The 20,501-nt window shown below is 35.6% G+C and overlaps 1 protein-coding gene across 3 annotated transcripts in view; it reads right to left on the bottom strand.

Annotated features, from left to right (window-relative positions):
• Window positions 1-7,845: 7,845 nt before the first annotated feature.
• LOC106107189 (ankyrin repeat domain-containing protein 50) overlaps window positions 7,846-20,501 on the bottom strand; it is a 50,154-nt gene continuing 37,498 nt past the window's right edge. For 2 of the 3 annotated variants that reach the window (XM_013287923.1, XM_013287922.1), the window contains 21 exons: window positions 17,503-17,672; window positions 16,924-17,064; window positions 16,267-16,446; window positions 16,000-16,070; window positions 15,193-15,374; window positions 14,646-14,787; window positions 14,185-14,375; window positions 14,008-14,106; window positions 13,737-13,920; window positions 13,379-13,559; window positions 13,029-13,098; window positions 12,781-12,927; window positions 12,531-12,614; window positions 12,159-12,320; window positions 11,636-11,763; window positions 11,440-11,567; window positions 10,840-11,054; window positions 10,305-10,428; window positions 9,593-9,679; window positions 8,493-8,563; window positions 7,846-8,049 (listed from right to left, as the gene is read on the bottom strand). In XM_013287923.1, coding sequence (XP_013143377.1) covers window positions 7,934-8,049; window positions 8,493-8,563; window positions 9,593-9,679; window positions 10,305-10,428; window positions 10,840-11,054; window positions 11,440-11,567; window positions 11,636-11,763; window positions 12,159-12,320; window positions 12,531-12,614; window positions 12,781-12,927; window positions 13,029-13,098; window positions 13,379-13,559; window positions 13,737-13,920; window positions 14,008-14,106; window positions 14,185-14,375; window positions 14,646-14,787; window positions 15,193-15,374; window positions 16,000-16,070; window positions 16,267-16,446; window positions 16,924-17,064; window positions 17,503-17,672 — 2,873 coding nt within the window. In that variant the 3' untranslated portion in view covers window positions 7,846-7,933. The remainder of the gene's footprint in view (window positions 8,050-8,492; window positions 8,564-9,592; window positions 9,680-10,304; window positions 10,429-10,839; window positions 11,055-11,439; window positions 11,568-11,635; window positions 11,764-12,158; window positions 12,321-12,530; window positions 12,615-12,780; window positions 12,928-13,028; window positions 13,099-13,378; window positions 13,560-13,736; window positions 13,921-14,007; window positions 14,107-14,184; window positions 14,376-14,645; window positions 14,788-15,192; window positions 15,375-15,999; window positions 16,071-16,266; window positions 16,447-16,923; window positions 17,065-17,502; window positions 17,673-20,501) is intronic. The other variant, XM_013287924.1, reaches the window with a different exon arrangement.

Here is a 20,501-nt window from a genome sequence, read left to right on the forward strand (position 1 = left end):
ACTGTGTCTTCTGTTTTTAAAAATATGAGAATATGTTGCGTTCGAAAGTTACTAGAGGACAAAATACACCAAATTGTAACCTCCCTGTGTCTGTATAAAATATACCTAAATGTATGCAAAGTCGTGGGAAAAGTTGCATCTCTTTATAAAAAATCTCTAATCTAATATGAATAGCTTCAAGCGCTCTTACTACGTAAATAGTAGCTAATTAGGGTTGTTCGCGCACTAACCTGAGGAGGTTGCCACTGATTGCCGATACAACACGTACGATTTAGTGTTGTGTCAACACGGACCACGGAGGGGGCAGCTCTACACATATTCAGGAAAACTAGATGAGACAGGAGCATTATTGTTTCTTAAATGTTATTTTTATCGTACTAAAAACATGATTTTTTCATGTCTGTTCCATTGCGATTGTTAACTTAAATGGGTTAGGTATAAAAAAAAAATAATATTAAATTAACAAGGTAGTATTATTTTCCGAAATATTGTAGAGTCAAATGGAAGTTTTTTTTTTATATGAGAAGAGGGCAAACGAGCGGCGGGAACACAAAGGTGGTCAACGACGCCCATAGACATCATAGGCCCATAGTCAGGAAATTTTGACAGATTCTGGTTTTTACTTTCCTTGAGTTGATAATTTATTTTCGAACTAAAGGATAGAAACGTTGCTCTCTAGTCCTATATCCTTACACGTTAAAAATATTGCAATGAAGATACTGTCGCATCTAGTGAATTAACTCCATGTTAACAGATAGAGTAGGTGCTAGGTTCGCACGGCGCGGCATTATGAGGCCGCACGGGACTTCGTAGCTGGAAACTTTATAATAACACTTGCAACCCTTCAAATAGATCGTAGATAAAGGATGTGGTCTTTGTCAAAAGGTAAAGGTACTAATGTTTAAAGTTTTTATAAGTAATAAGTTAATATTTTAGATAGACTGATAAAAACAATAAGCATTACTAAAGCGGAAAGGCATAAAAAAATTAATAATCTAATGTGAGGATATCTACGGTAAAATTTAAAGTGAATTGTCTCTTATCGATTGCTTTAGTACCGAAAGTTGGCTTACGTTTTCACGGCAATTTATTATTGTTCGGTTAAATCTAAACAATGTTCATAAATTGTTTTTTTTGTATTAAATACGATAATGAAATTGATTGTATGGAATGAGGCAAGCGATTCATCGTGCCCCGCACGCCGTGAGCCGCCGCGCGCCGCCACGCGCCGCCAATCGAGCGAAAATGTAGCAATTTGCTCCCGCTAATATGTTTTGACAGCCCTAATTGAACCTTAAAGTACTCTAATTAAGTACACTGAAGGGAAATACTGACGTGTAATTCTGATTTATTGGATTTTCTGTTGTCACAAGGCTTTTATGTTAGAAAATATACTTTTAAAACTTTCGACGCGTTTTTATTTTCTGAAAATAATCCTTCTATCCATATAACAAATCATTCCTTCCTTGTAAGGAATACTCAGTATTTTTCCCGCGACTATGTCCGCGTGGAATTAAAAAATAACTGAAGAATGTATAGGTTCTTCGAGACTATCCTCTACATCTATGTCAAATTTCATCGACATCCGTTCATTAGTTTAGGCAACAAGCTCTAACGCACATCCATAACGTCCACCCATCCAAACTTTCGCATTTATAATGTTAGTAAGATATTTTTTAGTTAATAAATGATTGAAAAATGTATGAAAAAGATGTGAAATACTATTTTTATTACTAAATCTTGCTTAAGATTCTGTTTATTATAAATAGTTACATAATTAACGTATAGCTAGAACATCTTAAGTTGTTAAATAGCTTCTAATGAACAGTGTATGTAGCGAAAAGGATTTAGGGAAGATAATAAGGATAAAGGAAGTTTATTATTTCCACACACTCATTACGAGTAAGTACTTCGCTTATATTGCCGGTATCTTGTTTCTTCTTAACGATGTGTCAAAAGACCCCATTCAATGAACGCAGGAAACGAAAACAAAGGAACAAAATCAACGCTCAACGACCATCGGGAAATTTGAGACGCGACACGCGCGCGCCACGCGGCGGGTAGCGGATCTAACCCCTCGACTACAATGACGTCTCAACTTGAGATTTTAAGCTTAAATTCTTTTAATAAGTTAGGTATACAGTAAAGTAGATGCAAATATAAAATGCTAAAAAGCGTACCTTTTTATAGAAGCATTGGATAGGAAGAATATACTATTTAAAAAAAAAAAGAAAAATGTTGATTCGAAATATTGTAACCGTGAAAATTAGGATAACAGGCACATAGAAGTATTAAAAGTAGCAAATCAAGTAAAAAATTGAAATAATTTCATTGTTAGTTCAACTTTTACGGAACTTTAAAGTATTGGTTAACGATAAAATATGTGGAAGCGTTAAAATGGATGTTTTTAATATGAATTATCTCGGCCCTACATTTCAATCGTTTAGTTAGTTAGTTAGTTAGGTTAGTAATTTTACCATATGCCACCACCAGTCATATCTAGTACATTTGGGGGATTTTGTATCTAAAAATGTTTACTTTATACTTTGGTAGTTCATATATTATACGTGTCTACGCCTAAAAAATTAATTTTATAATTTTTTTGCATGGAATTGTTAAAGAACTCTACTTCAGTTCTTAAACAATTTCATGCAAAAAATATTAGTAGTTAGTACGCTAACAACGATACATTTTTATTTCTACGATTTTTTTTCTTGTCAAATAATTCCATATTTTTTGTTACTTTTTAGTAAACGTGGTAAAAAAATTATGACAAAGGAAATAAAGCTTTGTCTTTTATCTCTACGTTTTAAAAATAAAAAAGTTTATAAAAACCTTGTGAACCGACCCCAAGTGGGTTAAAGCTAGGGTGACAGAAAAAAAACACATATAAGAGAAATTATATATATTTCTATATATTTTCTTCACAACATATTTATCGCACGGCACCAACTACGTTACATATCGTTACACAAATAGTTATATAACATCTAAATCACATTCGTTATCAAACTCACACGAGAATACAAGAGAAAACATCAGTGTCTATAAATAAATAAATATTGCTATATCTTTTATACAAAATAAGCGTACACGTAAAAACTATCGCAGGACCGTTATAAAGTGCATTTTGTATAAAAACCAACAAAAAAAATTATTGCCAAAATACTCAAAGAAACCTGAAAAACTAAACAATTTTAATACGAATTAGAGAAAATATTTCTTAAATAAACTTTCTTAGAAAAAGCATATTTAAGAAATATTTTAGAAATGACAGTCTAAGTAATAAAATAAAGAATAATACACTTTATTATTTAAATAAAGAGATATTCTTCAGAACTGAATAACTAAATTTATTATGGATAAGTCAAATTTATTTTTAAAAATTCCAATTTCACAGTTAAAATGTACTAAATTATGTACAAAATGCACCCATAACGTTACAATTAACTAGAAACACTGACTGGAATTAGCAAGAATTGATTTACGAATAAAAACAAGAAGTCGATTAAAAAAGACAAAATCATCAAACGTACAGTCATCAAAACATGTTACAATAGCTCATAGCTTTTCTTGCTAACTGTACTTTTTATAACACACAAAACGTTTTCATATATTCAGATGACTTAAAACCAATAGCCTCAATTATGACACATTTTGTCAACTTCCTAGACCAAAGTTGAAAATCGTAAAAACTTACTAAATTTTAAAGTTTTTCAAATAAGGTATGCAACAGATCGAATTGATTTTAAATTAATTGGTCTAGTCAGTACTCGCCTTTATTAAAATATTCACTAATAATAATTTCTATAAGACTGGTGTGATTTTATTATGATTTAATATTTCCCAGTTTTCTATTATTACATAATCTATGATACAATTAGTTATTGAAAATACTAGAGTTCATAAAATATAGTTTATCTTTTAAGACAGTATTGCCAGAATAATCAACACGCAATATCACATACATCTTCGCTGTGAAAATACTTAGAAAAAAAAAACTAATAAATTTAATAAAAAAAAAATAATTAAAGCAAGATACAGGGAAGATTAATTGTTAATTTTTTTATCATTAAGATCAAGACTAGGTATTTAAAAAAAAAACAATGGCAATTATTTTGACAATAATTTCCCGCCATTTTGAAAAATTACGCGCCAAATAACAATCAGGCACAAGTACGATAGAATGAGGTGTCAAACAACCAAACAGTCTCGAAAAGTCGCCAAAATAGCGAAGCGATCGCTGCCCATACATCACATACATCTTTAATTCATAGAGCGGACGCATTCTCAAAAATCCATTCCCTTCCCAAAGAACAAGAGACATTTCAAATACTGCCTTGTACATAAGTAATTACATAATATTATTATTCAACTTGAAAATACATATAGAGTCCCACCACTGGCTGATATTCTCAGCTTAAAACGTCACTGTCAGATAAGGGAACAAAATCCGATATTTCCTTCACATTTTACACGTTCGATAGTTATCAGATATACTATTTGGTGGGACAGGCCCTAAATAATACAGATAAACCGATGCAGATTAAAAATAAACAGTCTTCATTTAATTTCATATTGGCATAGACAAAATTAAATCGAGACAATCGAATAACATTCACTTATTTCTAAAACATTTAAGAGAAATTACAACAAAGGTACAGTCGTTCACACTAGCGTATTGGTGTCATTTTTTTTAATTCACTAAAATACAATTTTAAGTTTAGATTCACTATTTATAGAATAAAACATACACAAATACTTAAGGACTAGTTTTTATGAATACAATAGCAAAATATTACGCGCGTAAATGCACCCAGATTGTTATTTTCTCCTATAAAACAAAAAAAACACTAACTTAGTTAACTTTGTTCGTTTTGAGATCAGGCCTTTTATAAAATTGAGTTGTACTATTTTTAATATTAAAATGCAATTTCGAATTATATTTAGTACATTTATTAATACTGATACTAAAGAAATTTCAGCACATATTTACGAAAGATATGCACTGTTTCAAATAGACCATAAATATAAACAAGCAAAGCTGGCTCTAACATGTTTTAGTCTAAAAACTCAGTTGTAAAATGGTTACTTAGTGAGTCCCTTAGTGTAGATTTAGTAATACTTAATTGCGACTGCTAAAATATATATCCATTTTCTTTTTGTCTGTACCTAAAATGTTACCAGTGTCAAGAATTGAATATTTGATTGCTAAATAAAGAGTATTTTTTAAACAATAAAGTTTTACTAAATAAAATTATTATTGTCAAAATAAAATTTAGTGAACGTATTACGGAATGAATGAAACAGTCCGTGTTACAAGTCGCTCATTCGTTCCATCTTCATTCACCTCAGTCTTCTTCAGAAAGTACCGTTAACCATTCATTTGACAGTTTCGTTCTTTACTTGCGATCTTTAAGTTTTACGTCAGAAGCGGTCATTTATTCTATTTGTTCTGAGCAAATAAAATATTTGCAGAAATCAATTTAATTTAGTCATATCTAAGAAGTTCCACTAACATTCAAAAAATAATTCAACAATCTATTTTTTTAAAGGGATTGAGAATCGTAACTCAAAACCATAGACCACAATATCCATAGACATTATCAGATTATATCAAAAGTCACCATAGCTCTACAGCCGAATATTAAAACAACACTTTTATATGTACAGTCAGGAAAACTGGCAGTGTTCCACTTTAAACGCTTCAATCATTTGATAATTTTTAAACGAGACGCAAAACAAAAACCAATACAACGCTTATAAATCTGTACGAAAAAAATGTCGAAAAATGATACAGATAGTTTCTTTCTATTATTCCTTTTTTCACTACTCTTTGCAATTTAATTAGTTATTTGTAGAAAGAGACTGTGTTTGTCTCGTTGCAAGCCTATGCAATTTTTCTTGAAGTGGAACTCGGTGTTTTCGCGACTGTACCAGCTTATTAAATGATAAGACGATACATTACAATTTTACCGTCTGTCAGATTGTAAGCTTCGTAAGAAGCAAAAGTTACATTTCAATATTCGGCAGTCAATTAGCGAAGTAATTAGCACATAACTACAACTATATACATTCTAGGAATACATTTGGTAGCGCCACATTGACAAGTTATACAACAGCTACATTTTTATTGCATTTTCAGCAATTTTTTTAATAAAACATCGATATAATTTCAAACTACCCACAATCACTAAGCTTAGTCGTTTCAAATCTAGGAATGAGTTTACGTAACCATTTTTATTGGTAAAACTAAAGGAAACTCCTTTATGGTAATTCAGTAAATTAAGCACACGTTAACTCTGTTAATATTACGCATAGCAACAATCCATGTTAGAAAAATAAGTTTTTTTTTGCTATGCATTTCTTTAACATACGCCATTATCAACGTTTTGGCATAATTTTCTTTAGTTATTACCAGGGTGCACAATCTCAGTACATTTAACTTGGAAATCCGAAGATAAAATACTGCAATATAACGGAGCACCTTAAATCTACTTTGATAATAGGAAACAGACTAATTTTGTTTCTAGTAGTATTATATTTGTTATATATGCGAACGTGCAGTAATAGATGGCTGTTATACCAATAAAAAATTACTAGTTCAATTAATATACGATAGATGCCGCTATTTAGTAGCTCTTCTTGTAGTGTTTTTTTAGTGTATTTGTTGAATGAAACCTTTTTTCAACTCTGATTTACTTCTTTTTAATTGTCACTTGTAATTCGATGTCAGTTCAATAAGTAAAATGTCTATTACATTTATTTATCGTTAAAGTACTCTGTATTAACGTTTAATTGAAAATACTCAACAGTATTTAGGTAGGTGCAGCCCTGGTTGTAAAGAAAGAGGAGGTATGTCTATTTCTATGTCTACTTACTTCAGAACATTACAGACTTTTATATAACACTGTCTCTATCCAGCAGTAAGACGTCTCCTCTCGTATAATGAGAATTTATAGCTATAGTCCACATCTATGGCCTAGTGCCTCTGTACATTGCCGGACTACTTAAGTATTTATTTGTAGTGTTTTGTTTTTAACATGTATTTGGTTCTTTTTCTACCATATTTATAGCAGTCAAGCAAAAGTAGTAAATTGTTACACTAATCTCTCTTAGACTTTTTTTGTACATTAAAGCATGCTTTTAATGAGTGCAATAATACTAAATAAGATGTAACCAGTAAGAAGGTGGGAAAATTTTATTTGGGCCATTAGTCTCAGATTTTAAATGTTATTGCCATATGGTATTACGGTTTTAGTCACTAGCCTTATTATTTTTTGTTAAAATAACAGATTATTATTTTAAGGTATGCATCAAGTACTACAACTTGTACAACTGATGTCACTGATGTTTATGTATGATTTCTCATCTCAATACGTACCGCGTAACACCATAGGATATATGAAATATGAGATTGTATAAAATGTGATTGTTGATACTTATAATATACTTGTTAACTATGTGAAGACAGTGTTTCAATAGCCCTACACCTCCAGAGCTCGGGACGGCAGAAAGTAACCGTCCAACAGTATCCTTTGTTTTTACTTCCTAATTGGTATAATGCACTATTTGGGTGGATATATAAATCTTTTCATTTACAACAGGTATAATATAGGTGTATAAATATCTAAATATCTATATTTCATAACATAGATATTTAGATATTTATATAACCTATATTATTATTTTAAATAACGCTCGTTTGCCCCATTTCATTAAAAAAAAAAAAACAAAACAAGAAAGAAAGAAAGTTGTAAACTATGAAATACAGATGGCGCTTTTCTTCGTGTTACCCAATTTTAGACCGAAGATTGGTCTCTATTTCAGTATGTTACAAAGTACTCTGTGGTTATTACAGAATATTACATTGTAATATTTTCGAACATGATCAAACGAGAGCGTGTTTGTAGTTGCGTCAGCGCCATCTAGTTTAAAGCGGGGTTTCCTTGCGCCACTGGAACGCGTTAGTCTTGACGGCGGGGTTGGCAGAGCTGGCGCTGGCTGCGAGCGCGACGCCCGTGCGACGGATATTCGCCGCAGCGTTGTCTATTATAATAAAAAAATAACACTGTTTATTGAATAACTAAAAAAACTCCGATGATCTTAAACTATGACACTCTTTAGACGAACGACATCTCAATCTTCGAAATCACTAGTCGGGTAACCAGCTCCCAAAACATTACCTGCCTTAGACAGTATAATAAAAGAGAAAATGATTGCCTGTCTGGGAGTGAAATTTGAAATTGCCCTTTTTTTTAGAATTCAATTTCTTACGTCCATTATAAGTGTTAATAAATATAATTCAAAATAAAATTTGGAGAAGACAAATCAAACCTTACTGATCAACAAAGGTCTGTTGTTTAGGCTCTAGGCAGTCACTATGAAATTAACATACGAACCCACATACAGACAAAAAACATTAAATTCTTTGTCAATCAGGTAATGAAAATTGATTTTACGTTCATTAGAAACTTCTTATAGTCGCTTACCAAGTCCATTCCTCACGTTATTCACAAGCCGCATCGCTGGATTAGTCACGATGCCGTTTCTTTTATTTTTACTGCAACAAAAAATCATATTTAAAAACCCTGTATTTCCTTACACTAATATTATTTAAAATCAAAAGAAAATAATACATTGTGATATTCATGCCAGTTTTGTCCATCTTTCCTGCACCAAGAGAATGCGAAAAGATAATACATGCGTACAAGAGAACTTCCGCCCTTTGTACAATAATGCCACAATATAATCTAGAGATATCATAGAAAAAACAACCAACTCAATACATGCAATACAAAAGCTGTAAGCAGAACTTAAACAAACTTAAAAGCAAAATAATTTGCAAATCAGTTGTCACTGGCTGATAATGATAGCCATCTTGTAATTTGCCATAAAAAAATTAAAAAAACATAACGCTTTATTTTGTAAATTTTGCAATAAGTAATTTGGCGAGGTAATAAACCTAGTTAATATACCGACAAGCGGCGTTCACGATCTGTGAGTGACAATGACTTTCAGATGTTTCTATGTTTTTTTTTAAATTAAAATTTGTTGATATTGATTGTATCTTAAATACATGATGCTGTGATGTTGATCAAGCAATGATGTTCGTCTTGAAGCGAGAGATGATTCTAGCGAAATGCCACTGTGTAGTCACTGTGATTTTTATAGAAAATTCATATATTAAAAAAATATTAAGCAATGTAAAAAATCATCCAAATTTAAAAACACGCCACCGCCATAGTGTAAAAATGTGATCAAGTAAAAATTCATGGTTAGGAATTGTTCAAATATCTTAGCAGCTCAGAATAAAACATGTATCGCTTCGAAAAAAAAAATTGTATAGTTTAGGAACACATCATTTTGAACCCAAAAGATTTTTGAAACCAAACTTAGTTGTGTCAACGTAAGAGCATAACTTCTGAAAAAATAATTTGTCCTTTTCCACCACCGAAATTAAAACAAAAATCACTATTAATTTAAAACGAATGAAAGGGACGACAATATGTCTAGAAAAATTAAAAACCATAAACCACGTGTCAACCCAACAAAAATCACAGTGACTTGCACAGAGTAGTTAATCACTCACGTTTTTTTAAATATTCGTCCGCGCGCTCTGCCGATACTGCCCACTATGGTGCTGTACGCGGCGCGGCCACGCCTACTCCACACCGCGCTATTTATATAATACTACTTAACTAAACAATCAACATCTAACACCAGACAACAATCTGTGCTACGCTCGTGACAGCTGTCAAAACTGACCACAGAATATAAACGTAAATGATAGATGTCAAAATAACAATGTGTTTTTGATATGGCGTTAGCACAAATTATTTCTGTCTCAACAAGCTTTACACAGACAAGCAACATTGACTTTGAATATATAGTTTTAAACATGCTTTTATATCTAAAATGCATTTAACTATGTATTGGGGTATATAAAACCATTTCAAATTTACATATATTGACTTGATTTGGCACGTCAGGAACATGAGTATACTTTTGTTCGACGTGTCAACTCATGAAGGATTACAATATTTCTCTGCAGTCGCACTGGCGTTTTTATATCGCGCGTTAAAAAAACGATGAAATAGGAAAAAAATCCATGTATCTCTTCATACAGTGCTTGTAAAACGCGATTTTTATCACACAGCGTTACATTTTAGGCGCTGGACGAAACATGAGTAATTTTAAAGCGTTCACGCTCTAGAGTCGGCAATCACGAATTTTAACGCGGCGTTAAAAAAACGGCCGTGCGAATTTGTTCTTACGGTTTATTCCACAAATGTATATATCACCTGTCATGCCTGTCCGAAGGCTGCTTGGTGTCGCGGCCCAGTATGATGCGCATGTGCGTGTCGCGGTTGAAGTGCGTGTCCGTCACTACAGGCTGCACGCCGCTCAGGCTCGCCGGCTGCGATCCTATAGCGTTACATTTATTAGTTTTAAGTTATAAGTTGTTTCTTTCTTAGCTGTCACACTGACTTTGTCTGCACGGAAATAAAAAAAAAAACTAACTAATAGCTTACGTTCTTCTAGACTTTGATCTATGACAAATTTCAGTTAGATCCGTTAAACCATTCCGGTGTGTAACAAACATTCATACATGTAAGCTATGATGAAATTTAGTCATTTTGTGTGAACGTTTGTACGTAGAGATAATATAGACCAGGATCTAGTTAAATTAAAATACAATAATTGCCTACAACACTAAATCACTAACGTAATTCTATATAGATTTATTAAAAGGTTTAATTTTGTTAATTTATTTCATTGTTATGGTACTTTAGACTTAATTGCTATGTGATTACGGTGCATTTTCATCTGTCTCACCGTATGCGGCTAGTGGCGCGGCGTGTGCGGGGGCGGGGGCGGGCGCGGGCGCGGTGGGGCTGCAGAGGTCGCTGAGGGGGCTGCGCGGTGGGGAGGCATACAGCGGGGAGGTGTCGCGCTCGCAGCCGTGCCGCTCCTCGCGCCGCCGGTCGCGGCCGCGTCGCGCGCGCGCGTACCCTTGTAGCTCCGCGTCACGCTCGTTCGCTATATAACTCCTGTACATAACAAATTATTTCATTTCTAAACGAACATAAATAGTTTAGACGGATCAATGGAACTTTATTAGTAAGTATTTTATTATTAAACCGCCTCAACAGATCTCCATGAAATTTGACACAGATATAGAACATTCTGAAAGTACACTAACATTTTTTTTTAAATTCCGTACGGACGGAGTCGCATAACTAACTGTTTTAGTATTATAAAGAGAAGATTTGAGTGTTTGCATTTTATACGAAACTACTAAACAGATTTTAAAAAATCATTCATTGTTAGAAAAATACACTGCTTATTTGCAACAAGCTATGTTTATTACATTATTTTTTAATTCTCCGCAGAGGAAGTCGTAGCCAAAAGCTGGTTATAAATAAATCAACGAACCTGAGTTTGGCGTCTTTCTCTACCGCATGATGCTCCGGTATAGGTTCGTCTCGCTCTTTCTCTCGTCGACTTCGCCCACATCGCGCCACTTGCTGGGCGAATGACAGTGAAAGGTTCGCACGATTCGTCTAAAGGAAGAAAAATAATTATTTTTATCGAATACTATATAAATTCCTACAATTTAAGTTATGTGTACCTTATCATGTGTTAATATATCTTGTTCTGGTTGTTCATGAGAGCGCGCCGAGCCCCCAGTCAGATTGGACGATGACTTCGTAGAGTTCGAACTGTGTACACTACGCCGCTTGTAGTCTGGTGAACCTGCTATTATACAAAAAACTAAATATTGTATAGAAAAAAAAAAAAACAGAAAAAATACATTATACACTAACTTGGATATGCACGTTGATAGACTAAAAATACAATGTAGCAACTTCGATGTTTATGGTTTTTAAGACTATGTCTTATGCTATCATAAAATAAACTGCTTTGTTGTGTATGCAGCACTACGCATAAAAACATAGGCAGGAGTTAGAGCGGGCGCACACCGTTGATTTAACTATCGCACAACTGTTGTGCGATTGTCAATTATTACGCAATCAATTCAACTGTTTAGTTGCAAAAGTAAACATCGAGTAGTGTGCGCACCTCCATATAATCAAAGCGAGACTAAACTCTTAGTTTCATTACACCTGTACATACTTATTCTATCTACCTACCAGGTCTAGGTCGCGGTGATTCATCTAGAACAGTGACGGGGGGTGCAGGGGGTGCGGCGGTGACGGCGGGCGCGACGGGTGCGGAGGGTGCTGCCCAACGTTCCAGCAGGCGGCAGATATTCGCATGTCCAGCTCGCCATGCTACTTTGGCTGGAGTACGACCTACAAAAACAAAAGTGTATATAGTGGAATTAAAATAAAAATGACAAATTATGACAAAGCTATCTACTTAGTAAACAGACGTTTGTATCCACGATATAAACATAATATTTCTACGAGTAACAGGAAATATAATGTGAAATTTCTGTTAAATTCGACTGTAAAAGGACTTCAACTCCCGACAAAAATTATTCATTATCGTGAATATATTACCGCAGTGATCTGCCTGCATGGGGTCAGCGCCGTGCTGCAACAGCCATAGTACACATTCCTCGTGTCCTTCTTGTGCCGCGATACCTGCAATATAAATTTACAAAAGCTTAATAAATTGTCTATGTCTCTTTTTAATCTATGCTCTACAACTATCACAAATAACAACGAGATCTGTTAAGCATTGGAGACATCTATTATCAAACATCCATCCATCCAATGTTTCGCATATATGATGAAAGTTGTGTCATACCGAGGGGCGTAGCGCCCTGAGTGCAGACGGCGGAGGGCGAAGCGCCATGTCGCAGCAGCGCCTTCAGCGCCGCAGTGCGGCCGCGCCACGCCGCCGCGTGCAGCGCCGTGCGCGCGCAACGATCCCGCCCGTCTACACGAGCGCCACCTGCAAATTATTTACATTAACTCATTTATTCCTTTTACTGAATCCAAAAAATATTGACTTTTGATTAAGTATAAAATTAGAAATATAAGACAACCACTTACCGACAGTTATAAGTAAATTGACCATTTCTGTATGCCCTTGCCATGCGGATACGTGTAACGGAGTGCGACCCTGCGTATACAAATACATTTTTTTAAAATTGAATATTGATACGTTATTTGCTGCGTGTAATATAGTTTTCATACATATTGTCGGTTCTAAATTTCCATCGAGTCGTTGAGCAGAACACAATTTTAGAGGTAGCAGGATGCGAGAGGGGATACCAGTGGAGTGTTTCTATAACCTTAGATAGCCAAGATATTTCAAAGGCATAATATCCATGCAGACACTGTTGTATACTCTTGTGTACGCTGAGCACATATTCTGTGCGTACAGTACGCAGTGTACGTACCTCGCTGTCGCTGCAGTGCACACTAGCGCCGCACGTGAGCAGCTGGCGCGCCATCGCGAGCCGGTTGTCGAGCGCGAGTACATACAGCGTGCTGCGCCGGTCCGCGTCCAGCGCGTCCACGTCCGCACCACGCTCCTGCAGCGCTGACACAGTCTCGAAATGGCCCTCCAGTGCTGCCAACCTACACACGAACAAAAGGATTTTTTTTCATTATTAGTAAACTTAGAGTCTTGTGTATGTGAAAAAATTAAAGGTAACAATAGGCTTTATTGATATTTATTTTAATGACATATCATTTAGTAAGGCTAACGTCTATTGTATCTATGTATATTTCTGTTTCTATCTCTCTCTCCGGTACCTGAGTGCGGTCTTGCCGTCGTGGGCGTGCTGGTCAACGGGCGCGGCCCAGTCGTCGAGAAGTAGTGAGACAAGGCGGGTATGTCCCTCTTGCGCGGCCAGCATCAGCGCGCCCTTGCCATCGTTGTCCGCCTCGTCCACCTTAGCACCCGCCTCCAGCAAAGCCTCGCAAACCTCTATATGACCTACAGCAAAACATATTTGATATTAGTAAAAATATGTCCATAGAATATGTTGATTGAATCGCCTAGTATTAAAAAAGCGACGAATACCTTCAAAAGCTGCATAATGCAAAGGAGTCCAGCCAGAGTTATCTCTATGGTGCTCGTCGAGACCCCGGTCGAGGAGTTGTCGGACAACTTCCACGTTCCCTAGGAAGAATTTTTAGTTATTAACACCATCAAACGGGGAAACTATAGTGTTTAAACACGATATATATAAAAGCATACCTTGTGCCGCTGCGGTGCTGAGCACTGTCCTGCCCTCAGGGTCCATGTTGTCGACGCAGGCTCCCCAGAAGAGCAGCAGGCGCACAGTACGCGCGTGCCCGGCGGACGCGGCCGCCCACAGCGCGGTACGCCCCGCCGCGTCACTCGCCTCAATATCCGCCTCCGCTTCCAGCAGTAGCTCGCAGATCTCACTGTTATTATTTTATTTTGAAGTAGAGAAAATTTGACAAATAGTTAAGTAGAGTTCGGTTTATTGATTTTTCTATAGTTCGTTAAATTAGATATCGACATTTGTATTTGCAGTGCGTTGCAATGGAGTGCAGTGGAGACATAAAAAGAGGACTTTCCCTACCTATGCGTCCCCTCTAGTCAATTTTAGATCCCCTTATCTTATTGTAATGGGAATTTCTTTCACTTGTAACGTATTTTCCGTGTTTACTTTATATAGTTTGTGAACATACGTGTGCCCCTCGAAAGCTGCCACCAGCAGGGGCGTGGCGCGGTCCCTGTCCGCCTTGTGCACGTCTGCGCCGCGCTCTATCAGCAGCGCGGCACACGGCGCGCCCGCCGCGCACAGCGCAGCCACCGCCAGCGCGGTGCGCCCTATACACAATATTAATATAAATTAAGAATATTATAAGCTTGGAATTTCTTCATTAACTTTGAACATTAACTTATAAATTATAGGTATAAAACACATTTTATCTTTTAGTTTCTAAACTCCAAGATATTGTTAATAATGACATTTTCAATACCGTTTTAAAGTAAATAAAAGTTAATTTACTTAGGTGGTATTTTGTTTTATGTTTATACTAGCTTTAGCCTGACTCCGTCCGAGTGGAATTAAAAACAAAAAACAAAAGTAAATAGCCTACGTTTTCTTGCAGACTATCTACTACATTTATGCCAAATTTCATCGTTTCGATCACCCGTTTAGGCTATAAACTAGCGAACATGCATCCATCTATCTAAACTTCCGCATTTATAATATTAGTAAGATAAATATACCATCTGCATCAGAATGATCAACATCAGCGCCTGCGTCCAGTAAGGCGCGCACGATGTCCGCATGCCCCATGTATGCGGCGGCGATGAGCGGCGTGCGGCCCTCCGCGTCCGCTAGGTCGGGCCGCGCGCCGCCCGCCACCAGCCGCGCCACCACGCCCTCGTGACCAGACCACGCTGCAGCCCTGTGAAATATACTTATACAATATAATGAGCCAAATATAGAGTTAGGGAGGGGCAGTATGTTACACCACGGGCCAACAACTATTACGGGGAAAGGACAATGAAATATGTAATACCTAATTTATATAATATCATTAACTTTCTCAGAGATGAAAGCATTGTCAAAAAATCCAAAACCATTGTAAAAAATAAATTAAGAAATCATTTCTTACAAGATTAATGTAACTAGTAAATATATAATAATTAAGTAGGAGATACATTAAGGTATATTTATAAGAAATGGGTGTTTGTCGCCAACAAACTGCTGTGCAGTTTGGCGACATTTTTATTTGTAAATTTTTATATATTACTTTTCTGTATGTAAATAAATAAATAAAAAAAAAAATGTCGTCAAGACCATCAAAATTGGTCGGCTACGCTAGGCAAGACATGTAGCAAGGATGAGTGACTGCAGAGTGCCCAAGCGCCTATTAGATAGTCAACCAGAGATCACGCGGGAGGCCGAAACTGAGATAGTAAGATGATGTCGAACGAGATCTTAAAAATGTCGGCATTAAGGGCTGGAAATAAAAAAACCCAAGATAGACCGATATGGAGGAATGTACTAAACCAGGCCATACTACATACCTCAGTGCAGTTCGGTTATCAGCATCAACACAGTCCACGTCACAGCCATGTTCGAGCAAAACCTCTACTACCTGTAACCAATAAATATAACTTAAAAAATTATATTAGCGACTATTACATTTGATTAAAAGTTAGCCCTAAAACATATATTAACTAGCTATGGCTAGCGACACCGTCCACACAGAAGTAAAAAAAAGTAGCCTATCAAAGCCTAGCAAATTTTAGGTCGAACTGTTGAAACTTTTGCAATTATAATAATTATCTTACTTCGCTATGTCCCGCCCATGCGGCAGCTCGCAGGGGGCTCCAACCATCAGCATCAGCGGCGGAGGCGTCAGCGCCCGCTCGCAGCAGCAGCGCCGCGCACGCCGCACGTCCGCCGCGCGCCGCCGCGTGCAGCGCAGTGCTGCCCGCCGCGTCCACGCCCAGCGCCAGCTGCGGGTACCGCTGTACGGAAACGTATATTGTTTACTATTACACAACATTAAACAGAAGTTAGTTTACACTACTACGCCACAACCAGATATTAAAGACACGTCTTCAAGAGGTTTAGCTGTCTAGCTGTTGCCCGCAACTCCAAGCGAATTGTCTATGTATTCTTCCAGATTCTGTTCTACATCTGTGCGTAATTTCTGTAAGATCCTTTGAGCTGTTTCATGATACGTAGTAAACATCTATTCATACATCCAATGAAACTTTCACATTTATATTGTAGATAGTTTAAAATGCATACAATCTTTCCTAACGTAGTTAGTTCTTTCCCTGCATATGTACTCATTTTATTGCACGCCAGAAGGTGTACTATTTGTTTTCACTTTGTGTAGAGGTTTGTATGAATTAATTACAATAAATAAATAAATAAATTATCGAGGTAGTTAACTCGTATTTTCTCATTTCAGGCGTACTATCTGAGTGTCAACTGACCTTGAGTAGTATAGCGAGAGTATCATCGTCCCCGCGCGTGGCGAGCTCGTGCACGGTGGCGGGGTCCACCACCACCTCCTCCGGCTCCTCCGCGCTGCCCTCCTGCGTCTCCTCGCCCTCCATTGCCTGATCCGTGGATAACTGTAACACACCAAAACATTAATATAACCCTTTATCTATACTATCGTAAAGAGGAAAGATTTGTATCTTTGTATGTAATGAAGTGACTAAAACTACTGGGTTGATTCCAAGTATTCTTCAACCACTGTTTTTTTTTAATATATAATTTAACCCCACGGGAACGGAGTCGCGTGCAACAGCTATCTTAGTAATATTATAAACGCGAAAGTTTGGATGAATGATTATGTTTTAAGCGAAATTTAAACAATATAATTGAATAGATGTTTGTTAAAGTTTGCAGCCTAAACGGCTGAACAGATGAAATTTAGCACATATGTAGAACGTAGTCGGGAAGAAGATAAAAGTTTTTTTTTTAATTTGACGCGGATGAAGTCACCAGCAATCATTTATCTACTACTACTGCAAAAGTAGTTTGCAGTATATACCATAAAAACTTACCAAATCATGTAATTCCTGTATATCATCAAGGTGTTCACTATCAGAGACATTGGGCGTAGGCTCTGCGCGACTGAGCTCGAGCAGCGCGCGCATCACGCGCCGGTCGCGCGGCCAGCGCGCCTCGCCGCCGCTCACCAGCTCCGGCATCAACGACTCTAGTGCTGACGGCTCTGGAAATATTAACATGTTACAATAACAATAAAATGTAGTAACCCAAAGGAACCGACAGAGACTATAGACATTAATTTGCCACGCATGTTTCTTTGAGATTTTTTTAAACAAATACAATCTTTACTAATATAATAGAAGGAATATTTGTATTCTGTATTTATTGAATTAACTCATAAACTCCTGGGACGACATCCAAAACTCTTTCATCATTAAAAAGCTACGTTATCAGTGAGTAACATATGCTATATTTTTTAATTCCCGCGGGCGATGACGTGAGCAACAACTAGTAAATTATAAATCGTTTAACATTTATAACGATATTTACACAGAAAGACATTGTTATAAAACAGTTTATAAGAATAATTAACTATAACTGTTGCGTATCACTGCAACACCGGCGGGGATGGGGGGCGAAGGGGCCTTTTCAGACATCGCCCGTCCCCCGCGCGCCCTCACACCGCGCCGGCCAGTTGCGCTCCGACAACAAGACAAGACATATACTTAATCAATTGCTACTTGTAACTATTTTAACCAATATATCTTCGAACTAAAAGCGTACTATTTATCTACAAACCAAGATACAGTCCACTGCTTTACAATAACTTATATCACTAACAGCATAAAATAGCATTGGCATAGTGGTGGTTTTTATACAGTTCAGTAATTTCTAAATTTACTTTCACTGTTTACATGTGTTCGGACTCTCAATAATCAATAAAAAGCAAAAAATTAGAACAACAACGTCTGTTATACTCACTGTAAGAAATTCCCAAATCAAAAAACAACATTTCCAAACTATCCATTTTTCTTAGTAAAATATGTTGCGTTAGTAAAAGTTCACATAACCGACATTTCTACTTAATTTTCACAAATCATTTTTGTATTCACTTTTAACAATAAAAGACGTCTTACAAAAGCAACATTACGTTAAATACTAATTTAATTTAAAATAATTCTATATTTTCCTAATAAATAGTACCGATTAAATTTAAAACTTCAGCCCATAGTTATAAGGTTGAAATTGGTTTGTCTTAAAAATACATGAAACCACAGGATGCGATAGCATAATTATGGCTAACACACAATCAGAATTAAAAGGAAATATTAGGTCAGTTACATTTGTGCGATAAAATTTTAATGAGCAATTAGCGAAAGTATGCAAAAAAAAAATTATATGAACACTCAGCCTTATTTGCTTATACTCAGTTTATTCCTAAGTTTAACTTTATACCGCGTTTATTTGTAAGGCTGCAAGGGAATATCTTTCTCTCATCTCCTGTCCTACTCTTACTTTCTTTACAAATATTATGATATGCTTATTAATCTAGCTGTTGCTTGGGACTTCGTCCGCGTTAAATTAACAAATAATAAAAAACATAGCCTATGTTACTTCGTGATAACGTAGCTTTTCAACGGTAAAATAATTTATGGATTGGCTCAGTTTTTTATGTTATTTTAATACATACTAAAATACAAATTTTTGTCTTAAAATACGAACACTAAGAAATAGATTTATTATGATGAAAAAGAAGTTTTAAGGTACAAAATAATGAGACTTTTAGCCTGAACAGAAATTAAAAAAAAACTCGCCTTAGTACGAAAACTTACTTCTTCGCGTACATTAGAAACTGATTTTATGCCAGGATTTTTATATTCTTAGTTAAGCCATTCATTTGTTAAAAACCAACACCTTCTAGTCATGAAGTACTTAGAAAACCAAAACAATAGATAGTATGTGCGTCAAAGAAACAGTCATCTTTGTTCCCAATCTAATTTATTCACTTCCCTCATTAATGTTAATGAATAAAATAAATTTCTAGTAAAAAAGAAAAATAATTTACATGTCTTATTGCACCTCAAGCAGCCTATAAGTGGTTTCGTATAGGCGTTTTTTTAACGCCGCGTTAAAACTCAACGCTGCCTCATAAACGCTTTAAAATCTCTCTTGTTCAGTTTGCATGTATGCTTATCTCAAAATGTATTGCACTTTTTCTAAATACTAAACGTTGCGTTTTAAAAGCGCTGTCGTATGAACAGATATATAAAAATGTGTATATCTACGTAATTTTAGGAAACGCAGGAAATGAGTACCAAAGATAACATGTTTTAAAGTCATTCGATTTTTATTTTTACCTAGTGTCCGATCTGAACTATCAGTTAACCAATTTTATTTAAATATAAATTTAAATTCTAAGCAAATGTATTTTATTGAAGTGTAGATCAAAATAAGCCATATCTAGGTTATGTTATGAAAAAAATATATTGTTTAATTAGAAAATTAACATTAACAATTACGTAATGGAAAATCCTGTATAAATTATAACAGGAAGTTGATAATTTAAGTAGAATTTACTAAGAATTGGGATAATCCCTTTACGTCTATAAATTGTTAAGTAAATTCCATTCAAATTAGTCGAAAGACAAATTTAGATTCATAAATGTTTACATAACTGAAATATCCTTACACTAAATAACAGAATTATTATTTGTACAGGAAAAATATTGCATAATTAAACTTTGTAGTGTATTTGTTTACATTCATATTCACTTTATAAAAACATAAAAATCAAAGATTTGTATTTTTAAATGTAACAAGTAAATCAAAAATTATTAGACCGATTTCAAAAATTCTTTCACTATTAGAAAGCTACATTATTAAAAAGTAACATTAGCTATTTTAAACGACAGTTTTTAATAACGCGTGAATAAAAGTGCTTATATTTTTATTTGAAGTAACGTACATCATCCACTTGCCCTTATCCCTTATGGAGGGTCGGCACAGTATGTGCTGCTCTTCCATACATCTCTATCAGCCGTCATATCTGAAT

Source organism: Papilio polytes, unplaced genomic scaffold (genome assembly GCF_000836215.1).
Source record: "Papilio polytes unplaced genomic scaffold, Ppol_1.0 DF822067.1, whole genome shotgun sequence".
NCBI classification, from domain to species: Eukaryota; Metazoa; Arthropoda; class Insecta; order Lepidoptera; family Papilionidae; genus Papilio; species Papilio polytes.